At 36.8% G+C, this 21,587-nt stretch overlaps 3 protein-coding genes and 1 long non-coding RNA gene across 8 annotated transcripts; 1 reads left to right on the plus strand and 3 right to left on the minus strand.

Annotated features, from left to right (window-relative positions):
• Positions 1 to 60: 60 nt before the first annotated feature.
• On the minus strand, positions 61 to 5,663 carry LOC127977150 (wee1-like protein kinase 1-A). The gene is made up of 10 exons (XM_052581856.1): positions 4,445 to 5,663; positions 3,740 to 3,945; positions 3,346 to 3,412; positions 2,586 to 2,758; positions 2,201 to 2,469; positions 2,011 to 2,103; positions 1,822 to 1,907; positions 1,560 to 1,730; positions 1,301 to 1,446; positions 61 to 1,207 (listed from the first exon to the last, which is right to left on the minus strand). The coding sequence occupies exons 1-10, from the start codon at positions 4,913 to 4,915 to the stop codon at positions 1,051 to 1,053; spliced, it is 1,839 nt and encodes a 612-aa protein (XP_052437816.1). The 5' UTR covers positions 4,916 to 5,663; the 3' UTR covers positions 61 to 1,050.
• Positions 5,664 to 6,150: 487 nt separating this feature from the next.
• LOC127977148 (zinc finger protein 143) lies at positions 6,151 to 12,848 on the minus strand. 4 transcript variants are annotated; one of them, XM_052581855.1, is made up of 16 exons: positions 12,748 to 12,848; positions 11,205 to 11,320; positions 11,024 to 11,113; positions 10,705 to 10,788; positions 10,416 to 10,493; positions 10,119 to 10,303; positions 9,847 to 9,912; positions 9,629 to 9,742; positions 9,427 to 9,502; positions 9,208 to 9,333; positions 8,898 to 9,077; positions 8,509 to 8,736; positions 8,290 to 8,423; positions 7,998 to 8,153; positions 7,444 to 7,569; positions 6,151 to 6,522 (listed from the first exon to the last, which is right to left on the minus strand). In XM_052581855.1, exons 2-16 carry the CDS (start codon positions 11,311 to 11,313, stop codon positions 6,439 to 6,441), a joined length of 1,836 nt encoding a protein of 611 aa, XP_052437815.1. In that variant the 5' UTR covers positions 11,314 to 11,320; positions 12,748 to 12,848; the 3' UTR covers positions 6,151 to 6,438. The 4 variants fall into 4 exon arrangements, with proteins under 4 accessions (XP_052437815.1, XP_052437814.1, XP_052437813.1 ...); XM_052581854.1 differs by having other exon boundaries at positions 10,416 to 10,496; XM_052581853.1 differs by having other exon boundaries at positions 10,705 to 10,800.
• A 96-nt stretch (positions 12,849 to 12,944) lies between these two features.
• LOC127977152 (uncharacterized) lies at positions 12,945 to 13,949 on the plus strand. Its single transcript, XR_008158122.1, has 2 exons — positions 12,945 to 13,166; positions 13,769 to 13,949. It is a non-coding gene; the product is annotated as an uncharacterized LOC127977152 (long non-coding RNA).
• Positions 13,950 to 19,904: 5,955 nt separating this feature from the next.
• On the minus strand, positions 19,905 to 21,496 carry akip1 (A kinase (PRKA) interacting protein 1). 2 transcript variants are annotated; one of them, XM_052582913.1, is made up of 5 exons: positions 21,339 to 21,496; positions 20,937 to 21,103; positions 20,766 to 20,846; positions 20,563 to 20,688; positions 19,905 to 20,133 (listed from the first exon to the last, which is right to left on the minus strand). In XM_052582913.1, exons 2-5 carry the CDS (start codon positions 21,078 to 21,080, stop codon positions 19,990 to 19,992), a joined length of 495 nt encoding a protein of 164 aa, XP_052438873.1. In that variant the 5' UTR covers positions 21,081 to 21,103; positions 21,339 to 21,496; the 3' UTR covers positions 19,905 to 19,989. The 2 variants fall into 2 exon arrangements, with proteins under 2 accessions (XP_052438873.1, XP_052438875.1); XM_052582915.1 differs by lacking the exon at positions 19,905 to 20,133 and adding an exon at positions 20,178 to 20,333.
• Positions 21,497 to 21,587: the final 91 nt, after the last annotated feature.

Consider the following 21,587-nt stretch of genomic DNA (forward strand, 5'->3'; position numbering starts at 1 on the left):
ACTACTGAGCGAAAAAAAAAAGTTATACTATTTAAGTTCATATAAAACAAACCAGGCGCGTCCAGGTGAAAACTGTTTATTAAAATGAACGTATTTACAGACAAAATGAAGTTTAGGATTAACAGACCGAAGAATCTAAACAGTACCCTATCAATGTAGTTGAAGTAACACAAAAGTCAGAATTATACATTATTAACTAAGGACAACAGATGAACTGGACAAAGATTGTTTTAATGCTACAAACAGGGTTGGAGATTTGAAAGGCATATGTACATTTAAATCATCTCTTAAGCATGGTTAAATTCAAGATTTGACAAGATAAGAGCAAAAAAAAAAAATGTCTGGATGTAAAACCTGCCAAAAAAAAATGGTTACTGGAACTTGATGATATTATGTAATATTACTTTTTTTGGATGGATAAAATGATTTAAAAGTAAAAAATCTTCCAACCCTAACTGGATACAGACAAACATGAATAGCAGCAGGCTTTCTGGGGCAAGCTCACCATTGCATCCAAAGTGCTCGTTTTAATGGCAATCTAACTCAAACCCCAACTTCTGTGGCCCAACAGGTATTTTCACAGGCAGTAAGGTGCACAAATCTTTGATCTGGTACATTCACATATCAGGGCTCAATAGGGGCACACATCCCTCATTTGGTAAAGAGCAACACTGCACCTCTGAGAAAGCAAGTGCAGGCAGACCATTCTGACCCTTACCTATGGAACTTAAATCAAAGATTAGGAAGACAGAACTATACTAAAAATGTGTCCATCTTTAGGCAATTCTATCAAAGCATTTTGAAAAGGCACACCTAAATGGTAAGGCAGATCTGCATTATGTACTCAGATGCTAGTGCCTATGCAATGCAGAAGGATCCAAGCTTCAGTAAAGACTGTGGTACTTGTAACAAATAGTACAAACACTACAAGTCACACAACAGTCTGTGTCATCCTTCTGGCTACAAACAAAGCTGTCTGTAGGGGCCCAAGTCTTATAGAAGCACCGTTGTAGTTCCCACTTAGGACTGGTCATCTCCTTTTTCTGGGGTTCAATAAATGGTGAGACTAACAGAACGGTTCATCTTTTTCCCGATGAGTCGAGAAGCTCTGGAGCTGGACTGGACTGTGGAACGTGTAAGAACACGGTCTGTGGACAGAACCCTCTCTTCTGCTGCAGCCTTTGCCATCTGAGCTTTCTTTAGCTCCCTGAGAGACGAGAACCAGAATTATTTCAGTTCAAAACAATACTTCTAAAACTAGCCTGAAATCTGCCCCTAGAAATGGAAGAATATATCATACTTCTGCAGAAGTGCGTTCTTGAATTTCTCAGCGTTGAGCTCTACACGGAGCTGATCAGCACTCATTCTGGAAGCAGTCAGAAGAACAGGATGTCTGATGAGGTCAGAGGTTGAAGGTCGCCGTGTTGGGTCAGGATGGATCATAAGCTGTCAGGAAGATAAATCCACATTTAAATCAAGACACCATTCAATGTAGATTTGTCACAAATAGAAAGCACTAGTGAGAAGTTAAGAAGATTCATTTGTAATAGAAACCTTACCTTTAACAAGCTTAAAAATTCCTGCGAAAGCACTTGTGGGATATGGGGCAGGATGCCCTGCCGGATTTTATGCCATTTTTCTCCATTGGTAGGAAGGGGCTCTGTTCCAGAGGCACTGATTACAGTCAGAGCAAGGGCAAATATGTCTGCCTTTTTCAGGTTACTGTAGTCCTGTAGGCAAAAACAACAAAATCAGTATTTGGCACTACATTGTGACCTGCTAGGAATTTCTATAAGACCAAGAATAAATAATAATATATACCTCTTGAAGAACTTCATTTGCCAGGTATCTGCTGTCACCTTCTTCAACTTGTGGATTGGTAACTGTTGTAACATGACCTAGATCACCTGATATAGAAATTACTGTCAATCTCATCCACTTCATAAAGCCACATCTGGATAAAACATGTTACCGTTACAATCATCTGGGTACGTAGTTTTAGTGTCTTACCTATTTTGTACACCACACTTGTGGTGGGACCATCTTCTTCATCTTCAAATTCCTCTACACTAGCAACAGGTTTCCGTGAAATGAAAATATTGCCTGAAAAAGAAATTATTATCAATATACAAGTTACAACTTTAAAACTCTAAAACACGTTTTAAAAAAAATAGAATGTGTGTAATGAGCATGTACATACTTGGCTTGATATCCATGTGAACAAGTGCTGTAGAGTGAATGTACTTGAGTCCACGAGAGACTTGCAACAGCAGATCCTTCAACTCCATCTCAGAAAGGAAGTGTATGCGTCTATTGTTCTCAGCAATAACATCAGACAGGGTTCCTCCATTGCAGTACTCATTCTGGATCAGCATGTGGTCATCTTCTGCCCAAGCAGAATAATACCTTACAACGTGGGGGTGCTGTCCAAGAACTGCATGTGCATATACCTCACGAAGTGCATTTTGCCTATTGGGGGAGAATTCATAGGAATAAATAAAAAGCAATAAGAATTTATATTCAATAGCTGGTGTAACGGAGTATATGACAGCATTTAAAAAATATATATATATATTTTCACTTACTCATCCACAGAGCCTGCCAGGGGCTTTTTGGAACGTTTGATAGCGTAAATACAGCCATCCAACCTCTTGACACATTTAAAAACAGAACCAAATTCTCCAGAGCCAATCTTCTCCAGCTCATGAAACTCAGACGCATATCTGGACATCATGTTATTCTCCATCATTGTGATCCTCTGTGGAAAATATCAGTTTTAAATTAGACACAAAAAAAAGCAGTTCTTAACTAGAAGGCCAAGTAGGAATGCACCAAAATTAATTCCATAAATGTTACAAAGCTTAAAACCCTGCCTGTAACTGCCTTAACATCAAGTAACAGAATCTTTGACATACAGAACATCCTAGGGGTGCTCCGATCACGATCGGCCGATCGTTAATGCGTATCTCGTCAGTAAAGCCGGTTCTCTAATCAGCGTTAAATTCCATCAGGTGCGTGATTTCACATAGAGCAGCTGTTACTACACAGAGCCGTTGTTAACTGAGAAGATGCGCCAAAAAACGCTGAAAATGAAGTGGATTTGCGCATCTTCTCTATCAACAATGGCTCTGTGTAGTAACAGCTGCTCTATGTGAAATCACGCACCTGATGGAATTAACCGCTGATTAGAGAACCGGCTTTACTGACGAGATGCGCATTAACGATCGGCCGATCGTGATCGGAGCACCCCTAGAACATCCAAAGTCTGATATCAAAAGGTTCTCTTAATTGTGAGTGTTAATTAGATAAAAGCTAGTCAATAATAAAAAGTTAATTCAATTTTACCTTTGAGGGTGGAATGAGCTCATCATCCATCTCAGGATCACTTGCATCCATGTCTTCTCCACATGAGCTAAAGAAAGAAAAAAAAGGGACACTATTAGTAAACAGAGACATCAAACTCTAGGGGGCAGGAGAGAGTCCTGACTAAGCACATGGCGCGGTGAATGAGCGAACACGAGGAACTGGTTCTTCGCCAACTTTTTGTCTTGGAACATAATTAGTAAACGGGTTTAACAAACGGTCCTGCAAAACTGTCTCACAGCTGTCCAATATGGCCAAACTGTTTTATTCTACTAAAACTACTTCACAGCACTCAATAAACTAGAGGTTAACTTGTTTAAAATGCAAAAAGCACGGGGGGGAAAACATGTAACGTTATACATTGTGGTCAACATACTCGTTCCAGTGTGCTCGTTTCCTGTTGTTTCGTTGTAGTGTCGATGATTGCACCAGAATGGAGTCCGGGGTGAAGGGGTTGATGTTTACTAGAGGTGTCTGGTTTCGTCTTCCGTCCAGACAGGCTTTGCTTGTTGAATCAACATTCTTAAAAAGGGCGACTCTCCGGTTCGTCGATGCCATCGTCCTGGCCCTCGACAATAAGCTCTGCACGTTAGATACAATAATATGCATAATTAATACTCATTTTATACAGCATTTAAAACGCTTTCTTAAAGTCAATATCAAAGCAGATGGACCGGACTCAAGTCAGTACACAAAAAAAACGAGGAAAGGCAGAACATTACACATTTCAGATGATGTAATGAAGTGCTGGGATAAATAGACTGATTCACTGTTGTTACATAACTTTGCAGTTAGTCCAATATCTGGGTCACTCTAGGTGAACATCCAGTAGAGGCTCAGAGCTGATTTTCAAATCACAACTACTTCAGTTATTTTTTGAAAAAATAAATAATAATAATAATATATACAAACTCACACATCACTTATAAACAAACAGAAAAAAATAATTTTATCTTATTTTGTATCCAAGTAGAACAGAAGCCAATTTTCTGCGTTAACAGAAAAAAAATACTTGTTTAAATGTTAAAATACTTGTTTAATGTTTGCACATTTCGGTTTTTGTATATCAGTGACTACAAACCTTCGGGGTATGAGGGGTATCAAATAGCCGGAGTTTTCTGAAAGTTTTATGGGGTGGTGTATCGGGACAGTCCGGGACAGGAGAGCTGGACCCCTCCATGTCATCATGAATGTAACTCCTCTCAGGTGAACTGTCGTAAGCCTGTGGACTTTTCCTTGGCGATGGCGAGCTTTTCATGTAAAAGGCTGGTTTGACCCGAGACGGTGAGCCGAATCCATCCTCGTCCCAGGACTCGTCGTCGTCTCTGGTTCGGCTGAGTGGGCTGCTGCTGCCCGGGTCCGCCGGCCTCTTATCGCCGCTGCGCCGCACGGACACCGGCGAGTCCAGCTCCGTGAAGCCCGACTCGGCTCCGGTGCTGTTGTTCGCTTCTTCAATGCTGTCTTCTTCACCGTCACTGACCGAAAACTGCAACTTTTGGCGAACGGGTTTAAGATTTGGAGACTTGCCGTGCCTCCGTGTAACGAAACTCATCTTTCCAGCAAAAAGATCAGTTTTTGTAAAAAAAATAAAATAATAATAACTTAATAAAAAACAAGTACTTTAAAACTATAAAAAAAACCAGCCCAAGTGGCTGGCAAATCAGGCAGAGATTATGTTACGTTAGTTTAGATAAACATATCTAATACTGGCCGTGCAGTGCGACAACCGCAGCGCTGATGAAGAGTCCAGAAAAAACGGTTGTGTGATTCCCAACTTGTCTGCTAACGTTAACGTACGATTATCCGAGGAAAGTATCTTCTCTCGCTGACCGATATCTCCGTGACAAGTCCGTACAAACTCAGTTTAGTCGCATAAAAACTGATAACGACGTTGTTGTCGTATTAACCAGCGTCCACGGCGACGTATCGGGTGAAAAAATGGCTGCTCCACAAACTTCCAACTGATATCTGAAGAACTAAAAACTTAAAAATAAATCCTGATAGCAATTCCGCGATCTACAAAACGCCGAATTAAGGTAAAACGCTCAAAATATGTCAAAGCATCCAAAATCGTGTCGTTTTAGACAATAATGTTTACAAAACTAGTTTGAATGGCGAGCTACTCCTCCCACCAACAAGCGTGGTCAAAGTCTTCCCGCGACCGTTGGTCATGTGACGTGGTTTGTACCAATGAGCGTCGGCTTCCAAAGTTTAAAAGATAGGAGGTTCTGTAGGTGCTACGTCAGCAAGCCCCTCCCCCTAAATGCTCAGGACTTGTGACCTGAATTTGGCGCGAATGCTTTCTTTCATCTACGACGGAATGGTCTTGTTTGATCTTGCACTTCATCAGTGAAATGCTTCAGTGAAGATAGCTTTTCACATTCTACATTGTAATCTGTTCATGGTGACACAGGGACACATTACAATAATAATACATGGGCACATTACAATAATAACACGGTATTATATTTGATGAGATTAATCATTTTATAAGTTTTTTCATGGTGGTGTAAATTAGCCACATATATGTTTTAGTTTAAATTATTCAAAAAAAAATTTTTTTTACATCAACATATTAATGGGGCTTTCCAGACTCTTAGTGTATTGTACATAAACCCCATCACGTTTGGAAAGTCCCTAGAATTTACATTGTGAATATAAAATGAATGCTACTAGGTTTTTTTTTTTTTTGTTTATGATTGTTGTGCAAAAAAACTGAAAGAATTAAATCTGTAAACCGCACTCTGCACTGGGTGATATTAAGTCAAAGAATACAATACAATGAAATTATTATAATTTTTTTTAATCACAATTGTAGACCTTTTCTTAACAGCTTGCAAAAAATAGCATAATCAAATATATACAGAAAACTCTACTTTTAAAATAGTATGTACATATCAACACAAAAATATCTTCTTAGTATATAGCAATCATGATGTCAGCATTATGAAAAACTATGATGCTTGCTTGACAGATTTTCAATACCCAGACTTACACACACACACACACACACACACACAGATTCACCCACCCTTGGGACGTTTAGTTCACAGTGAACTAAAGTTACAATGCGAGTTAATCGTCCATGCCTGGGGTTTCTCCTTGCTGTATTCTTGATGCTATTCTGATGGCTTCTTCAAGAGAGGGCTGATCACTGAGCTAAGAGGGGAAAAGGGGGGGAAATTTAATAAAACTTGTCTAATATATGTATTTTTTTTTTTACAGACGGAATACAACAAATTATTTCAAAATTGTCAATCTTGCTCACAAACAGGGGTCACACTCCTCTAAAAGAACAATACACTTACCCTTTTTTGGAAATGAGGGCTCATTAATCAGAACTGAATAGCACATTGTGTAAAGATCAATGCAAGGTTGATTGGGCTAGACCAGTTTGCTCAATTAGTTCCATTAGTGCAAAAAAGACAAGTGATACAATCACTTATGATAATTATTAGATCATTACCTGCTACTGATCTCAGTTATTATTACACTAAGAGCGGAAATCAATGCTTAATTAATTAGTTTTATTTAGAAGTCACAATTTTAGATTTTAAAATCATAAAACTGGTGACTGATTTTGTGTACTTTAAATTAAGTTTACAGTTTGCACTCATTTTCTCTCAGTGATCCACAAAACTGTAAATCACATTCATGCCCTTAAGTAATCAGAATTTATTTTTTTATTTTTTTATGAATGCCATTAGTGTAACAAATACATTTGATCTGGCTAATTTTAATATAATTTATATCATGGTGAAATTCATAGTGCATTTAATTTTAAAAAGTTTCTAACCGTTAGACCTAAACAACCACTAAACGAAAAAAACAATAACTTGCATCCAAAAAACACACACCTAATGAAAGAAGGTTGCAGCCCCACAACAAACAGTCAAGTCTTTTGACAAAAACTGCATGTTTCTACCTTAAAAGGGTCTTAAAAGTTTATGGCATTAACTGCAGGTTTTATTATGTACCGTCAGGCAAAGTAAACACATTATTTAAGTTCCTAACTGAGCATGTTAATGTGACTTTGAAAGGAAGATTCCACAATGTGTGTGGTGTGTATATATTGTATACCTGCACAGCTATGTGTGTGCCGTTAGAAGTAGCCAGCAGCGTGACTGGGTGTGGGCTTGTGGAAACCACATGCTGTTCCTGATCTTGGACAAGCTCCCCCTCTTCTGTCTGGTACGCAATAGCCACCTAAAATGAAAATAAAAGTTTACACAATAACCTCAACTTGTATTTATTTAGTAAAATAACAGAGTCCCTCAATAGCATACAAGCTATTTAAAGGGACAGTCCACCCAAACAATAAAATTGTTAACTTTTACTCATCCTCATGTCATTATAAACCTGTATGCAGTTATTTATTTTGTGGAAGAAGAAAGTTTTTTTTTTTATGAATGTTTGTAACAGTTTGGGGTCCCACTGGCATCCATATAATGGACAAAAATGCAATGGAATTCTGCAATGGTAATTTATTGCCAGCATTCTTCAAAATATATACATATTTTTTTATGTGTTCCATAAAAGGAAGAAATTCATACAGGTTTGGTACAACATGAGGATGTGAAAATAACAGAATTAGAATTTTTTGGTGGACTTTTCCTTAAAGTAACAACACTTACCTGTCCCTCTGTGCCATCTGCAGATACCATAGTAACAGAATGTGCTCCTCCCGAGGAAAGCATCGCTTCATGTGCCGGGATGGTTATGGTGGTTCCTTCTTGTGTTACCATGGTAATTGTGCCTCCCATAGCCTGCATATCTGCTTGAGACAGAACCTGAGAGGGGGAAGACATCAATTATTTACCTGGAAAATAACTGCATATCAACCACCTTTCCACAGATTACAATACAGGACTTGTATAATCAATATCAATATAGGACTTGTGGGAATTTATTTAAGTCATCACTGACCTGTTGTGTGCCATCCTGAGATATGAGAGCCACATGCTGTTGTCCCATGACTTCTGATCCCGACACCTGCTCAGACCCAGAGTCATCTTCCACTACTGTTGGAGTGTACATTAACCCAGGCTCATCAATAGCCTCTGAAAAAGACGCCAATTCAAAATTCAGATTTTTAGTTAATATTAGATGGTCATAGTTTGTAGCTGGAGATTTAAGTAAACAGACCTGCTGGGGGTTCAAAATAAGCTTCTTGTTCTTCTTCTATGGGCTCGGTGTCATTGTGTGCTGTGCGTTTATGCATGGCTAAGGTCGAAATCTGCTTATATGTCTTTCCGCAGTGATTACAGTTGTAGGGTTTGCAAGGAGTATGAACTACATGGTGCTTGTACAGGCTGGAGTACTCAGTGAAGCGCTTGTCACAGCCAGGAACAGTGCAGACGTAAGGCTTCTCACCTGAATATGATGAGACAAACATACTTTTGAGCTTATGGTATGAAATTATACATTATTTTTGTGTGGGGGTGGGGGATTCTTGCAACCTCAAAGCTTCCGATTTCTTTAAAATGTAAGCTTTATTAGATGTTGGAAGCAGTTTGACCTGATAGAACAGGTACCTGTGTGAATCCTCATGTGGTTTTTGTAATTGGTGGCACTTGCAAAGGCCCTTCCACAGTTGGGTTCAGAGCAGTAGTATGGCCTCTCGCCTGTGTGAGTACGGATGTGGACTTTACGAATGTTGGATGTGGTGAAAGATCTCCCACAGCCTTCAAATGGACATTTAAATGGTTTCTCTCCTATGAAAGGAATAGTTATGCTACATAAATTTAAAAACAGACCAAAATGTGAAAAATATATTTTTTAGACCACTTAATTTTATAAACAAGATGAAACCATTATTACAGGCTGGTTAAATATGCCAATCACCTGTATGTGTTCTTGTGTGTTTTTGTAAGTCACCAGAGGTTTTGAAAGACTTGAGACAGTTGAGCTCCTGACAGCGATACGGTTTCTCTCCTGTGTGTGTTCGGACATGACTCTTGAGACCATACCCTTGAAGACAGCAGAAAGAAAAATAATGCATGTACAAAAAAAAAAACATAAAAGTAATTTAAAAAAAACAACCGCTTTTGGGAAATTCTTTACCTGTTGCAAACTTTTTGCCACAACCCATATGTTCACAAATGTATGGCTTATCCCCAGTATGCGATCTTTCGTGTACCTAAAAATATTTAGAAAGCCACATGAGTGGAGTGGATAAATTACAACAGAGACAATATACACATCAGAACACAAAACATTTTTTGAAATATGTGTATTGTATATCTTCTGTCTTGCATGAATTCACCTTCAGATGGTGAGCAGTAGTATAGAGTTTTCCACAGCCCTCGTGTTCACACCTGAAGGCCTTTTCCCCAACATGCTGGGTTCTAGATGACCGGTCTTGACCCTGCAGTACGATCTAAGTGTACAAAAGTGGCTCACTGCTTCAATAACATTCAAAGCATCACTATCATAAGTTACTTAATTGAAAAATGCAGAAAATAGTATCAGTAAAGACAGTACCTGCATATGCACAGCATCTGAGTCCCCTCGACCAAGTAACCCACTACTGCATTCTGTGGCCTCCATCTGCGCATACACACAGATAACACTTCCTCTAAACTAACATGAACTGTAATATGATAAAATTAACATAAGGTACACAAAGTATATACACAAGTCTAAATTGGCTTAGCATTCCATTGCACATTTATTTCCATTATAAAATGGGTAAGGAAACCATATAAACTCACAAAAATAAATAAGAAAAACAGAATAAATGACACAATCTCAACCTGTGTAGAGTATTGCTCAAGCACACTGATGGTCTCAGCGTCAATTGTGCCCTCTGTCTGTAAGTCTGCTACGGTACCATCTGCCTGGATGGCTAAGATGGTGTTGGATTGAGGCATATGTTGAATATATGCAGTGGTGCCATCCTCCAGCTGAACAGCCTGTAAACCACCCTGATCATACGTTTCTAAAAAGATTAAATACATTGAGTTTTACTTATTTGGTTTCATCATAAACAATCCAACATTTGTGTATGTATGATACAAAATACACATTAATATTGTTTTATAGGGACAGACCTTTGGGAGCATGAATGTAAGCGGTTGTTCCATCCTCCAGTTGCACAGCTTGCCCATCTTCTAATCTCAATCCTTCTCCTCCTCAGAAATATGTGCATAAGTGTAAATGTTGTGTGGTCTTTAAATTAAATGTATGCATTTAGCAGATGCTTTTATCCAAAGCGACATACAGTGCATTCAGGCTCTCAATTTTTTCCTATCATATGTTTCCGGGGAATCGAACCCCCAACCTTGTGCTTCATAGCGCAATGCTCCACCAATTGAGCTACATAAAATTTGTATGAAATACCTGTTCTAGACATTGGTAGGTGCTGGACATAAGCAGCAGATCCATCCTCCAACTGAATCACTTGTCCTTCCATTATTTTGTTTTCTGTGAAAGAAACTATTATATGCTGTGAACCAAGCAAGAACATTTGTGCAGGGTTTCATAACTACACAATGTTTGTTGTACGCTAATGGGATACAGGACAGCTTCAAAAGTGTACATTTTTTTTGTATTTTTATTTTTTTCTACATATATTCCATATGGGAATAGTCAGTCAGTCAAGCATAACCTGATTAATAGCTTAATGCCAAAAGTAATGCCAAGTGTGTAGTTACAGTACCTTTAGGGCTATGTTGGATGTATGCTGTGGAGCCATCCACAAGAGTCACGGCCTGAAGGCTCAACGTGTCTATACCATCCATGTTGTCATCTGTGTAGTAACATTTGGCCATTATGAGTCTACATTGCACCATGCACAATATATAATTCTATTGCTGAGATTTTATACCCTTCCATCACACCTGCAACTGTTACTGCCTCTGTTAAGCAAAACGTGACCTGCTGCGGGTCCCCGTCCACACTTTGAAACTCCATGCCCTGGGTGTCCCGATTCACCTGGGCTAAGAGCATGATCTGCCTGTATAAACCAACCAACAACCATTAAAGATATACTGTTAAAACCCAGAGGCAACCAATGGCCTTGATTTATTGGGGTTTGCTTAGTACTCACAATGATGTTTTACAAAAGTCATACAGTCCATTTACTACTTGTATCTCCCTAAATGTATTTTAACAATGTTCAATTGGGGGGGGGGGGGTATTTTTTTTATAGTTATTAATAGTTTTGTGCTTGTGTACTCCTCCTGTATGGCCTGATTTTTTTAATGTTAACACTATTATTACTACAGCATTTTACTGTTTAGAACTGTACTTGGTGATGTTGCACCCTATATAAAGTCATTTGAATGTGCATTTCTTAAAATACTTTATTCGTTTTATTGTTGTATAGTAACTGTGTTGTGAATGTGAATCTGTGATTCAGACATCAGCTAGTATTAGTCCAAATGTTACAGGCACCTATCCTATTTCTAGGAACTATTTATTTAGTTAATGTATAAATTCCAGTAATAACTAGTCTCTCTTTCATTTTTACTGGTATCATTTCCAATTTCATTATTATTGTGTTTTTTACTTGACACATACTGATGAGTCAATGTTTTAGTTAAAAACAACTCTTTCTAGTTAAATTATTTTAAAATAATTATAAAAATAATTATGTTATAAAACTACTAGCAATACAAATTAGACAATTAAAAAATGAAATGTTTAAAAGCTTGCCATATAATATATGGTATAGCATTCTGCAAAAAAGAGTTATATTTTTCAAATGGTGAAATAATACTTTTATATTAATCGGCAAATGCGAATAAATAAAAATTCTGCGTTAACACTGGCATTTCATCACTCATTTACATTTTAGCTCAACAGAACGTCACGAAACTAACGTTACTTTGTAAATAATAACGCTAGGAGTATCAAAATATTTAGACAGGAATGGAAAGTCAAGCCCGGCTAAAGTTGCTCATAAGACTTTCGTTTTATTATTTGACAGAACATCTGTCATGCTAACTCTCACATGTTAGCAAATATGCTACAAAAATGCTAGTTTTACTTTAACCGCTTCCTAATGATTACATAATATAGTCGCCCTTGAGATTCATATAACTATGCCATCACAAGATACTAACGCAAAGCATTGCTTTGAAAGCAATGCTGTCCTTTATAAAGGCGTTTAAACATAAAGGAACGACCGTTAGCCCACACTGAAATCGTTGCTGCGGTAACTCAACAATCACAATCGGACCGTTATAATGTTGCAACCGATTACAACGCTGCATCCAACTGCCTTTAATAAATAAAACACCGTTTCCGATGCATTTTCACTATTTTATTTCGTTCTTCGTCCCCCATCGACTTCCACCGCACTTCCATCGCCGCGCTCTCCGGCTAACCGGCGTCTGAGGAAATAAGGCACACTGGGTAAAAACACATTTATATACTAACCTCCGAAAATTTTCCAACAATCCCTTCGTTCGACCACCATGCACCAGGGCAGGAAACGCTATGCAGAAAATACAACCCCAGAACCTGAATAACGGAAGACATCTACCACTGATTCTTAATCCGCTTATGTGATTGGCTAAAGAAGACTAGTGCCGTGCTCTCATTGGCTGAACGCCCGTCCAGGCAAATTCGTGCTGGCAGAAATTCATGTTCAGGGGCACCTTAGGGACGCCATTCGGGTCTGTTGGGTGTATTGTTCAAGCGTGAATAAGCAAATCTTGCACAGCAGTGTTTACCCGTGACATATTCATTTGGCGGACAGATCCGGCGGGTTTTATGTACATTTCTTCGAACGTCATAACGTGACCAGTGGTTTTACTGTTTTTATAACAGCACATTTTTACAGTGTGTCACGGAAGGTTTGGTAGCCATCTTGAATTGCATTATGTCATGGCTAGAGTGAGGATGCATGGGCAATGCAGTGCAGTTTGTCTGAGGGAGAATATGGAATACTGTTTAAAATGATGAAGATTTTATTTCATAAGAATATAAATTATAATTCCTTTCTTATTTATATATATGTGTGTGCATATATATATATATATAATTTTAATATGAGCTGTTTATGCAAAAAAATTAAAGTCAGTAATGTTTGAGGATGTGTACAAAAATAAATACAATTAAATACAATGATTAAATATATTAAAATATTTCCATATTCAAATATATATTTTCTTAATTTTTTAAGTTGCTCAATAAGACAATTTCTGAGAACAGTTTGAACAATAAAGCATTAAGGTTATTGCACAGCAACAATATGTATAGCTTGGCACAAATAGAAGATATAAAGTGAAAGACAACAGTTCAGTTTTTAGTTTTATATAAAATATGAGTGCATTCCAATACAATATGTATAAAGAGGATTTTTTTTTTATTATTCTGTTGAAGTTGGGCTCTTTTCCCAAAACATCATGTATTTTTCATCAGCTTCTCTCACCTCGGTGTCTTCTTCGCATTTCAGCTTCTGTGGATAAGGAGATGACAGCACATTAATCTATTTTTGGACTGAGCGTATGTCACGGGACGGATGTTCAAGCACTCAGGTTCTGAAAACAGGTTCAGGTGCCAATTTCTGGTGTAGGATGACATTCAATGGCATTTCTCATTAAACTTCATTAATAAAGTTCCACTCTTTCTTTTTACCATTGCTGCTGCTTCTTGAACCCACATTAATCCTACTGTGAGAATGCTGATTTATAAATGGAAGGTAAAAGTCAATTCAAGAACCTCAATAAAATTAGTGACTTTAGAGTGAATAATACAAACATTTAAATAAAATCACAAACAAACATTCAGACAAATGTATTTACTATGCAATATTTCACAGAGATTTAAATTATGCATATATATGTAGTTGTGTTTTTAGTAGCAAATCTGCATGTATATTATGTATTAAAAGTATACTTAAAAAATTCTGCCATAATTTACTCACCTTTAAGTCATTTCAAAACATAAATCTATTTTGAAAAATGTTAAAAAAATAAAATAAAATAAAAACAAGTCAATGGTTACTAAAATAGTTTGGTTCTATAAAATACCTTCTGCTTTATTACACAGAAAAAATAAATAAATGCATACAAAATGAATGATATAATGGATAGTTCACCTAAAAATTCTGTATTCATGAATGAATTTCTTTCTTCTGCTGAACACAAAAGAAGATATTTTGAAGAATGTGTGTAACCAAAAAGTTGTTTGTCCCCATTGACTTCCATAGTATGAAAAGAAATAGTCTGACCAGAGTTACCCACATTATTCAAAATATCTTCTTTTGTGTTCAGCAAAATAAATACATTTCTTGAGGGTGAATAAGTATGACAAATTTTCATTTTTGGGTGAACTATCCTTTTAAAACCTGTTCCCAAGTGCACATCAAATGCTCTCTGTCACCACTAGATGGGTGCAATGACTTACTAATAGTTTAAGGCTAGTCAGTGGCTCACTATGGTAACCTCAGTAAACAGTAGAAACAGGTATCATTGTTCAGTGGATCTTTACTACAGAACAAAATTGCTGCAGTTTTCAGGTGTGTTCTAGGATTCTAGAGAGGTATGGAGATATATGTATATATATATATATATATATATTTGTGTGTGTGTGTTCCCATTCTTACATTTGCTTATCAAAAAGATTAAGAAAAAAAAGCTATTTGTGTTACCAGAAGCTAGTCAGATTGGTCTTTAAATCAACTATAACTGAGCAAATTCAATTGTGTTGCAGATTATTCTGTCAGACTTGACAATGTCATCAAGTCCTCGGGTGTCTCGCAACCAAAGTGTCCTTCCCTTGTTCTTGGGCAAAGGCAGAAATGTCACCTTTGTTTTGGACTCCTCTGTGGGAATGAATGGCTTTCTAAGACAAGTGAAGAATCTTATTATTCAAACCTTGATTTCTAAAGCTTCACTCAGAGACTCACTCTTTAAACATTATCAGCTCTTCATACAAGGTAACGCAAATGTAAAATCACTCTGAAAAAATAGGTAGCATTTGTCCATGCAGGCTATAATTGTCTCAATACTGATGAGGCTATTGTTTGGTTTATTAATAAAATATAAATTATTTTTGTCTTAATTTATTGTGTTTATTACTTCCCAAATTCATATCAAATTCAGTAGGAATACTAAGGCTAGTGTTTTCCAAACATCCATCCATTTTTCAAACTGTTTACTGCGTGGAAATCCTGGATGGATTGCCAGTCCATTGCAGGGCTAGGTTTAAATTATTTAATAAAAAATATATGTATATTTATTTATTTCAAAATCAATTTATATTTTACTAGTCTACGCCATGGTCGTCTCACATGATGCCCTGAACTCCTGATGTAGTCGAAGCCTTGAGCTGGATCCACACATTACAGACAAGTCCTGGCAGAGACCTCCACTCAGCACTGGCCTTAGCTTTCTCTGACCCTGCCTGTCAGTCAGTCCATTTGGTGAGCAGTGGTCTCCCGGACAACCCACCACAATGTCTGGCTTCATTTTCAACCCTGGTGATACGCCCTGTGAACACATTTTACATATCCGACAAGACTCCAGTGAACACTGACATATCAGAGTTCTTGAAGTGCATGACTTCCACCACTAGAGGGAGCTGTTACGTCATGACGCTCAACTCAGCTGGCAATGTGGACCAGGTAAAATAAACTGTTTATCCTCTGTTAGTTAGTCAGATTATTATTATTTTGAAAGAAAATGTTTTTAAATGTCAAACAGCTCAGTTTGTTGCATTCAACGGATGACCTGTTCCAAAACCCATCACACTCAGAGGACCCCATGGCCTTCAGTGGACTTCAATCAGGTCCAATACTGCAACTGCACAAGCTGTGTCTGTTCTGTACCAAGCTGGTATGTTCTTTAATTTTTTAATCGGAAAGAGTGAAAGACAGATAAAATAAAATAAATAATTATACTGTGGGAAATATATATATATATATATATATATATATATATATATATATATATATATATATATATTCACTATTCTAATTCTATTCTTTAAAAAATCTAACTACCTTTCTAATCTTTTTGTATTCTATTTTCTTTTCATTTATTATGCAATTGTATATGTATGTGTGTGTGTAAAGACCTCTTACTAGCTTGCTCTATTTTATTTTTTTATTCTATCTGTTTTCTTTTTATTTATTATATTAGTTAAAATCCCATGCTATGTGTACTGTGTTAACCTAACTGAGACTTGTTATAGCACTTATATATCATTACTCTTTTTGTTGTTTTGATTGCTCATCTGTAAGTCGCTTTTGGATAAAAGCGTCTGCTAAATGAATAAATGTAAATGTAATATATATATATATATATATATATATATATATATATATATATATATTACATTAAATTAAAATATATTTATTTATTTATTTACAGGTGTTCCTCTACGAATCCTTTTAGTAGAGTATCATGTGTATCTGCAAGGGTAATGCAAGGTGCTGAGCTTTTTCCTGGTTGCCGTGTGTTAGCCAGGAGAGAGATAGATGGGTTTAACTACCTGGGGACAATCATACATCAGGTACTGAAAATATTCAGATCATTATTAACACCAGTAGTCAATAGAATAAGTTTTTTTTTTACGTTTCTATGAGAAGTCTTTTATTTTCAGCAATATAAATATATATTAAAATATAATTTATTCCTGTGATAGCAAAGCTGAATTTTCAGCAGCCATTATTCCAGTCTTCAGTGTCACATGATCCTTCAGAAATCAGTCAGAAATGGTTAAAAAAAACCAAATGTTATTATTATTGTTGAAAGCAGTAATTTTTGTGGAAACTGTGATACATGTAACATTATGAACCTTGCAACATTAATGTCTTTACTGTCATATTTGATCCATTTAATGTATCCTTTCCGGGGGGAAAACATTTATTAATTTCCTTAAAGAAATATATAATGACTTGGATAGGTATAGGATAATTTTTAAATAATTACAATATATTGAATATTTTAAACATGTTATGTCTGTATCTAGTGCAGAGGAAATCTTTATAAGGTGGAGTTTGATAAGTTTGGACCTAAAGGAATTACATTTATGGACACAGTTCAGCCAACTTGCCAGCCTGATTTGGTTAGTCTAGCCAGTGCACACAGGCACAGTATCAAACCAGGAGAGCCAGACATGAGACGATATGTGCCTGGAAGGGTCATTTCCGGTATGGAGCTAAGAGATCCACTTAAAAGTAAGATTTATATACAAATTTGGAACCAATACTTTTGAGCAGCACATTAGTGATTTGCATAACTCTATAAATCTAGGGAAATGGCTCAGATCTGTTGTGTCATTACAGTTGATGAAGGTCTTTTGGGACTCCAGGTTCTCTTCTGGAACGGGATGACAATTCATGTCCCCAAACAGCTTGCAGTATGGATTCCAGCCTCTCATTATGAACAAATCATCAAAGACCTCCGGCATTATTCATCCCGGCCATGTTGCTCCAGGGTTTCCCACTGCAGCACCATGAATTGTTTGGAATTTCCATGTCATCAATGTGACCACCCCAGTCTGTCCTCCATTCCACCATGCCACTGTTCAGTGAGGTGATGCTGGCCTGTGTTCATGTCATCTCCACTACTGAATAAACAAAGAAGAGATGAGCTGGAGAGGAAAGTTTATCATCAACAGAAAGAACTACAGAGCTCTCAACAGACACAAGCGCTTTCATCATCATCCTCATCATCAGCCTCTGACTATGAGAATGAGGAGGATACTGCAGCTGGAAAACACAGGCCTTTAAGGTCAGAAGTGGTGAGCCGATCATACCAGCCTAGAGATACTGGAAAAAGGGTTCTGCCGAACCACAGCACAAGCAACCAGGTAATGACAAAATATTTACAATATAGCCATCAAAATGGAAAAATACAATTTAATTGACTTAGTTTTTTAGCATGTACACTACTGTTAAAATGTTTGGGGTCATTATTATTTTTTTTTTTTAAGTAATTAATACTTTTATTCAGAAAAGATATGTTCCATTTATTACAATTTACAGCAAAGTCATTTATGTTACAAAATATTTCTATTTCAAATAAATGCTGTTCTTTTTAACTTTCTATTCATCAAAGTCCTGAAAAAAAGTTTTAAAATATTAAGCGACGCAGCTGTTTTCAATATAGATAGAATTGTTTTTAAGCACCGAAAACAGCATATTACTATTACTTATTTCACCATATTACTGTTTTTACTTTATTTTAGCATAATCATCAAAAATCCTTATCTATAATAGTTATAATCATAGAGACACAAACTTTTGAACAGTAGTGTACATAGTACATGGTTTAGAACCATTTGGTCTTAAAGGGATAGTTCACCCAAAAATGAAAATTTGGTATTTATCTGCTTATCCCTGGGGCATCCAAGATGTAGGTGACTTTGTTTCTTCAATAGAATAAAAACCAAGTTTTTTAACTCAAACCGTTGCAGTCTGTCAATCTTATAATGTAAGAAAAGACACAAACAAAACCAAATTAAACCCTGTGGCTTGTGACATTACATTGATGTGCAAGAAACTGAACTATTTATATCGTTTGTTTTTTTTACTTTGATTTTCACCGCAATGTCTGAGCGCGTACTCAACAGCTGGTGCCTGACCACTGATCTACATATGACTGGATCGCTCATCAAGTTCTAAACTGGCATTATTGTTATGTCATGTGTAAATTAATTTTACTTCAGGTGTTATCTGCAGTGTTTGCGGTCTTTTGGGGCAGGATAAGCGATATATTTAAATCGTTAAGGTGGGTGTGCCTGCTGCGCACTTATGAGACAGGTAACTGATCCAACACAAAATATAGCTTATTTCTTTATGAACATAATTATTCAGGAATTATTAAACATGAACATATTAGTATCAGAAATGGATTTGAATATATTACAATGAATAATACAATTATGTTGTTAATACTGCTCTATAATGAAATGAGAATCTTAAATAACTATATGGGAAATAAGTAAGAAAATACAAAATATATTACAAAATAAGGAAAATTGATTTAATTTGTACTGACTTACTGAGTGTTCTTGGTATTTCAGGGAGATCAGTCAGGTCGACAAATGTCAGCCATTCTTGGCCTGGAGACACTGGGAATTCTGGGAGCTTTATAGATAACTCTATGACGACCAATCACAGCTCTTTATTTAAGCTGGTTCCCTGTTCACCAAAAAGAGGAGTTTATATGAGGGAAAATTTTGAATCAGCTGAACAAAAGTTATTGCCATCACTTCTAGCTGTAGCAATCAGCTAAAAGCGAACTGTTATGTTATGAGTTTCATCAGTGAGCTTTTGCTGATTTGTATTTTTTTTTTTTCAGAGATAGTATTTGTTTGTAAATCAAACATCCTATGGTTGGTGCACTAATTAAATACAAAAGACTATTATGTTAAAATCATGCAAAACTTTATTAAAACTTCAAAGAATAAACAAAGTAAAATAAAATAAAAATGTATATTCTGTCTTGCAGAATCTCATTATGGCTTCTATGGCTCAATATATATTCATGATTGCTATTAAAAAATGAATAAAGATTCCTGAGTATTAAACAGTAACACTTCTGAATAATAAAAAAAAAGGATACCAAGAAGAGTCAAAGTCAGTGCATTTAGCTTTAGTTGCAAATTTTGAGCAAGTCCTCAATTAAGGCACAGAATTTCACCCATATAATACACAGGTGCAGTTCAGAGGTTGAATGTAAGGCTCATGCTTTCTCCAGCGTTGATGCGGACAGTTTTCGTCTGTGGCTCCGTGTCCTGCATTGCTGCTGTGATGGAATAGGTGCCTGGAGTCACTTCAATAAGAAAATCCTCTGGTTCTGATGAACCCTTCAAAAAATATGTAGATGAACCACTTTAAAAAGTAGATTTATAGAATAAAATCTGTTCCTGGGTAAATATGGTTCCTATCTGCTCAAAATCAACTTTTTAACAATGTTTTTATGGTTGAAGTTGCAGCAGCCTATGTAGGGCTTCATGTAAACAGGTTGCATGCTGCATTCGTCCAATACATGACAATGACACTGATACTGCAAATATGCAAATAAGAATATTAACACAGGGTTTAGGAATATACAGTGTTAAATGTCAGCATGCGAATACCCAGCCAGGATTAACTGTTAACAGCGTGTAAATTATGAGGAGTGTGAAACGTGAAGCTAGATAAATGCTGGGTTTAAAATGATTATCAATTTCAAATGTGAAAATCCCTACAGTGGCAAAAAAGTATGATTTTATTTTGTCAAGGTCAGTACTTACGTCTTGTTTGATGGCTCCACTTGCATTCTGTTTCTGGTCTGCAGTCCTCAACATCTGCTGGGAATGGTAGCGACAGATGTGTTCTCGCTCACTGGGCTGAGCCTGGTGCACAGTCTCATAAAACTTCTGTTAAAGAAGTACAGGCTGTTTTTTTCTCATTCAAATCTCAACACAGTTAAATTAAATGAATAAAGCATTTTCACCTTGCATTGTCTGGTAGTTTCTGACATGTACTCCACTATTTTTGCAAAAGCATGGTCTAAGTTTGAATGTAAAATGTCTCTCTGTAACACAGGTGGAAGACAAATTAAAGCATTTGTGTCATGGACGTTATTCATTTAGTGATCAAACCAATTCGAATTGAGTCTACACACCTCTGAGTTCCTTTCATTGTGGCCGAGCACGCGTGGTCTTGGTCTTGAGCAGCTTACAGACCGTCTTTTTGCTTTTTCCAACACCTCCTGCCCAAGTTTAGATGAACGGCGCAGGGAAGACTCCAACCAGGATTCACTGGCCATGTACACAATCGTCCAGGACAGCACTGAAACAGAATATGGCCGAAATTCCATATCGTATCCACAAAACAATTGTCACAACGTTGGCGTCATAATACTAAGAACTGTTGCACGTAATTGCATTTATGAAAACCATGCCACGATTTAGAAGCTGAAAGCAGATGTTTTGACCAGCGTTTTGATTGTTGTTTTTTGTTTTCTCCAACATTTTAAGCGTTGATATTTTTTCTGCAATTTTAAAACTCATAACGCAAAACTTACGCTCCAATGTCGCCCAAAATATTCGTTGTTTGCTCTTTGGACTCTATAAACGCATTCCAATCAATAATTCCAAACTGTTGCCGCTGTAGGTTAGTGAGGGGCGTGTGCAGCTAAAGTGAAAGTTGAAATGTATTTCCTCCTTACCCACGGGTTGCTGGGAAATGTCTTTTGTCCGTGGCTAAAATGCGACACAAGCAAGAACACTAGTATCATACAATTTTTATCTTCATCTTAAATCTAACAACACAT

This window comes from Carassius gibelio, chromosome B18 (genome assembly GCF_023724105.1).
Source record: "Carassius gibelio isolate Cgi1373 ecotype wild population from Czech Republic chromosome B18, carGib1.2-hapl.c, whole genome shotgun sequence".
In the NCBI taxonomy this organism is placed as follows: Eukaryota; Metazoa; Chordata; class Actinopteri; order Cypriniformes; family Cyprinidae; genus Carassius; species Carassius gibelio.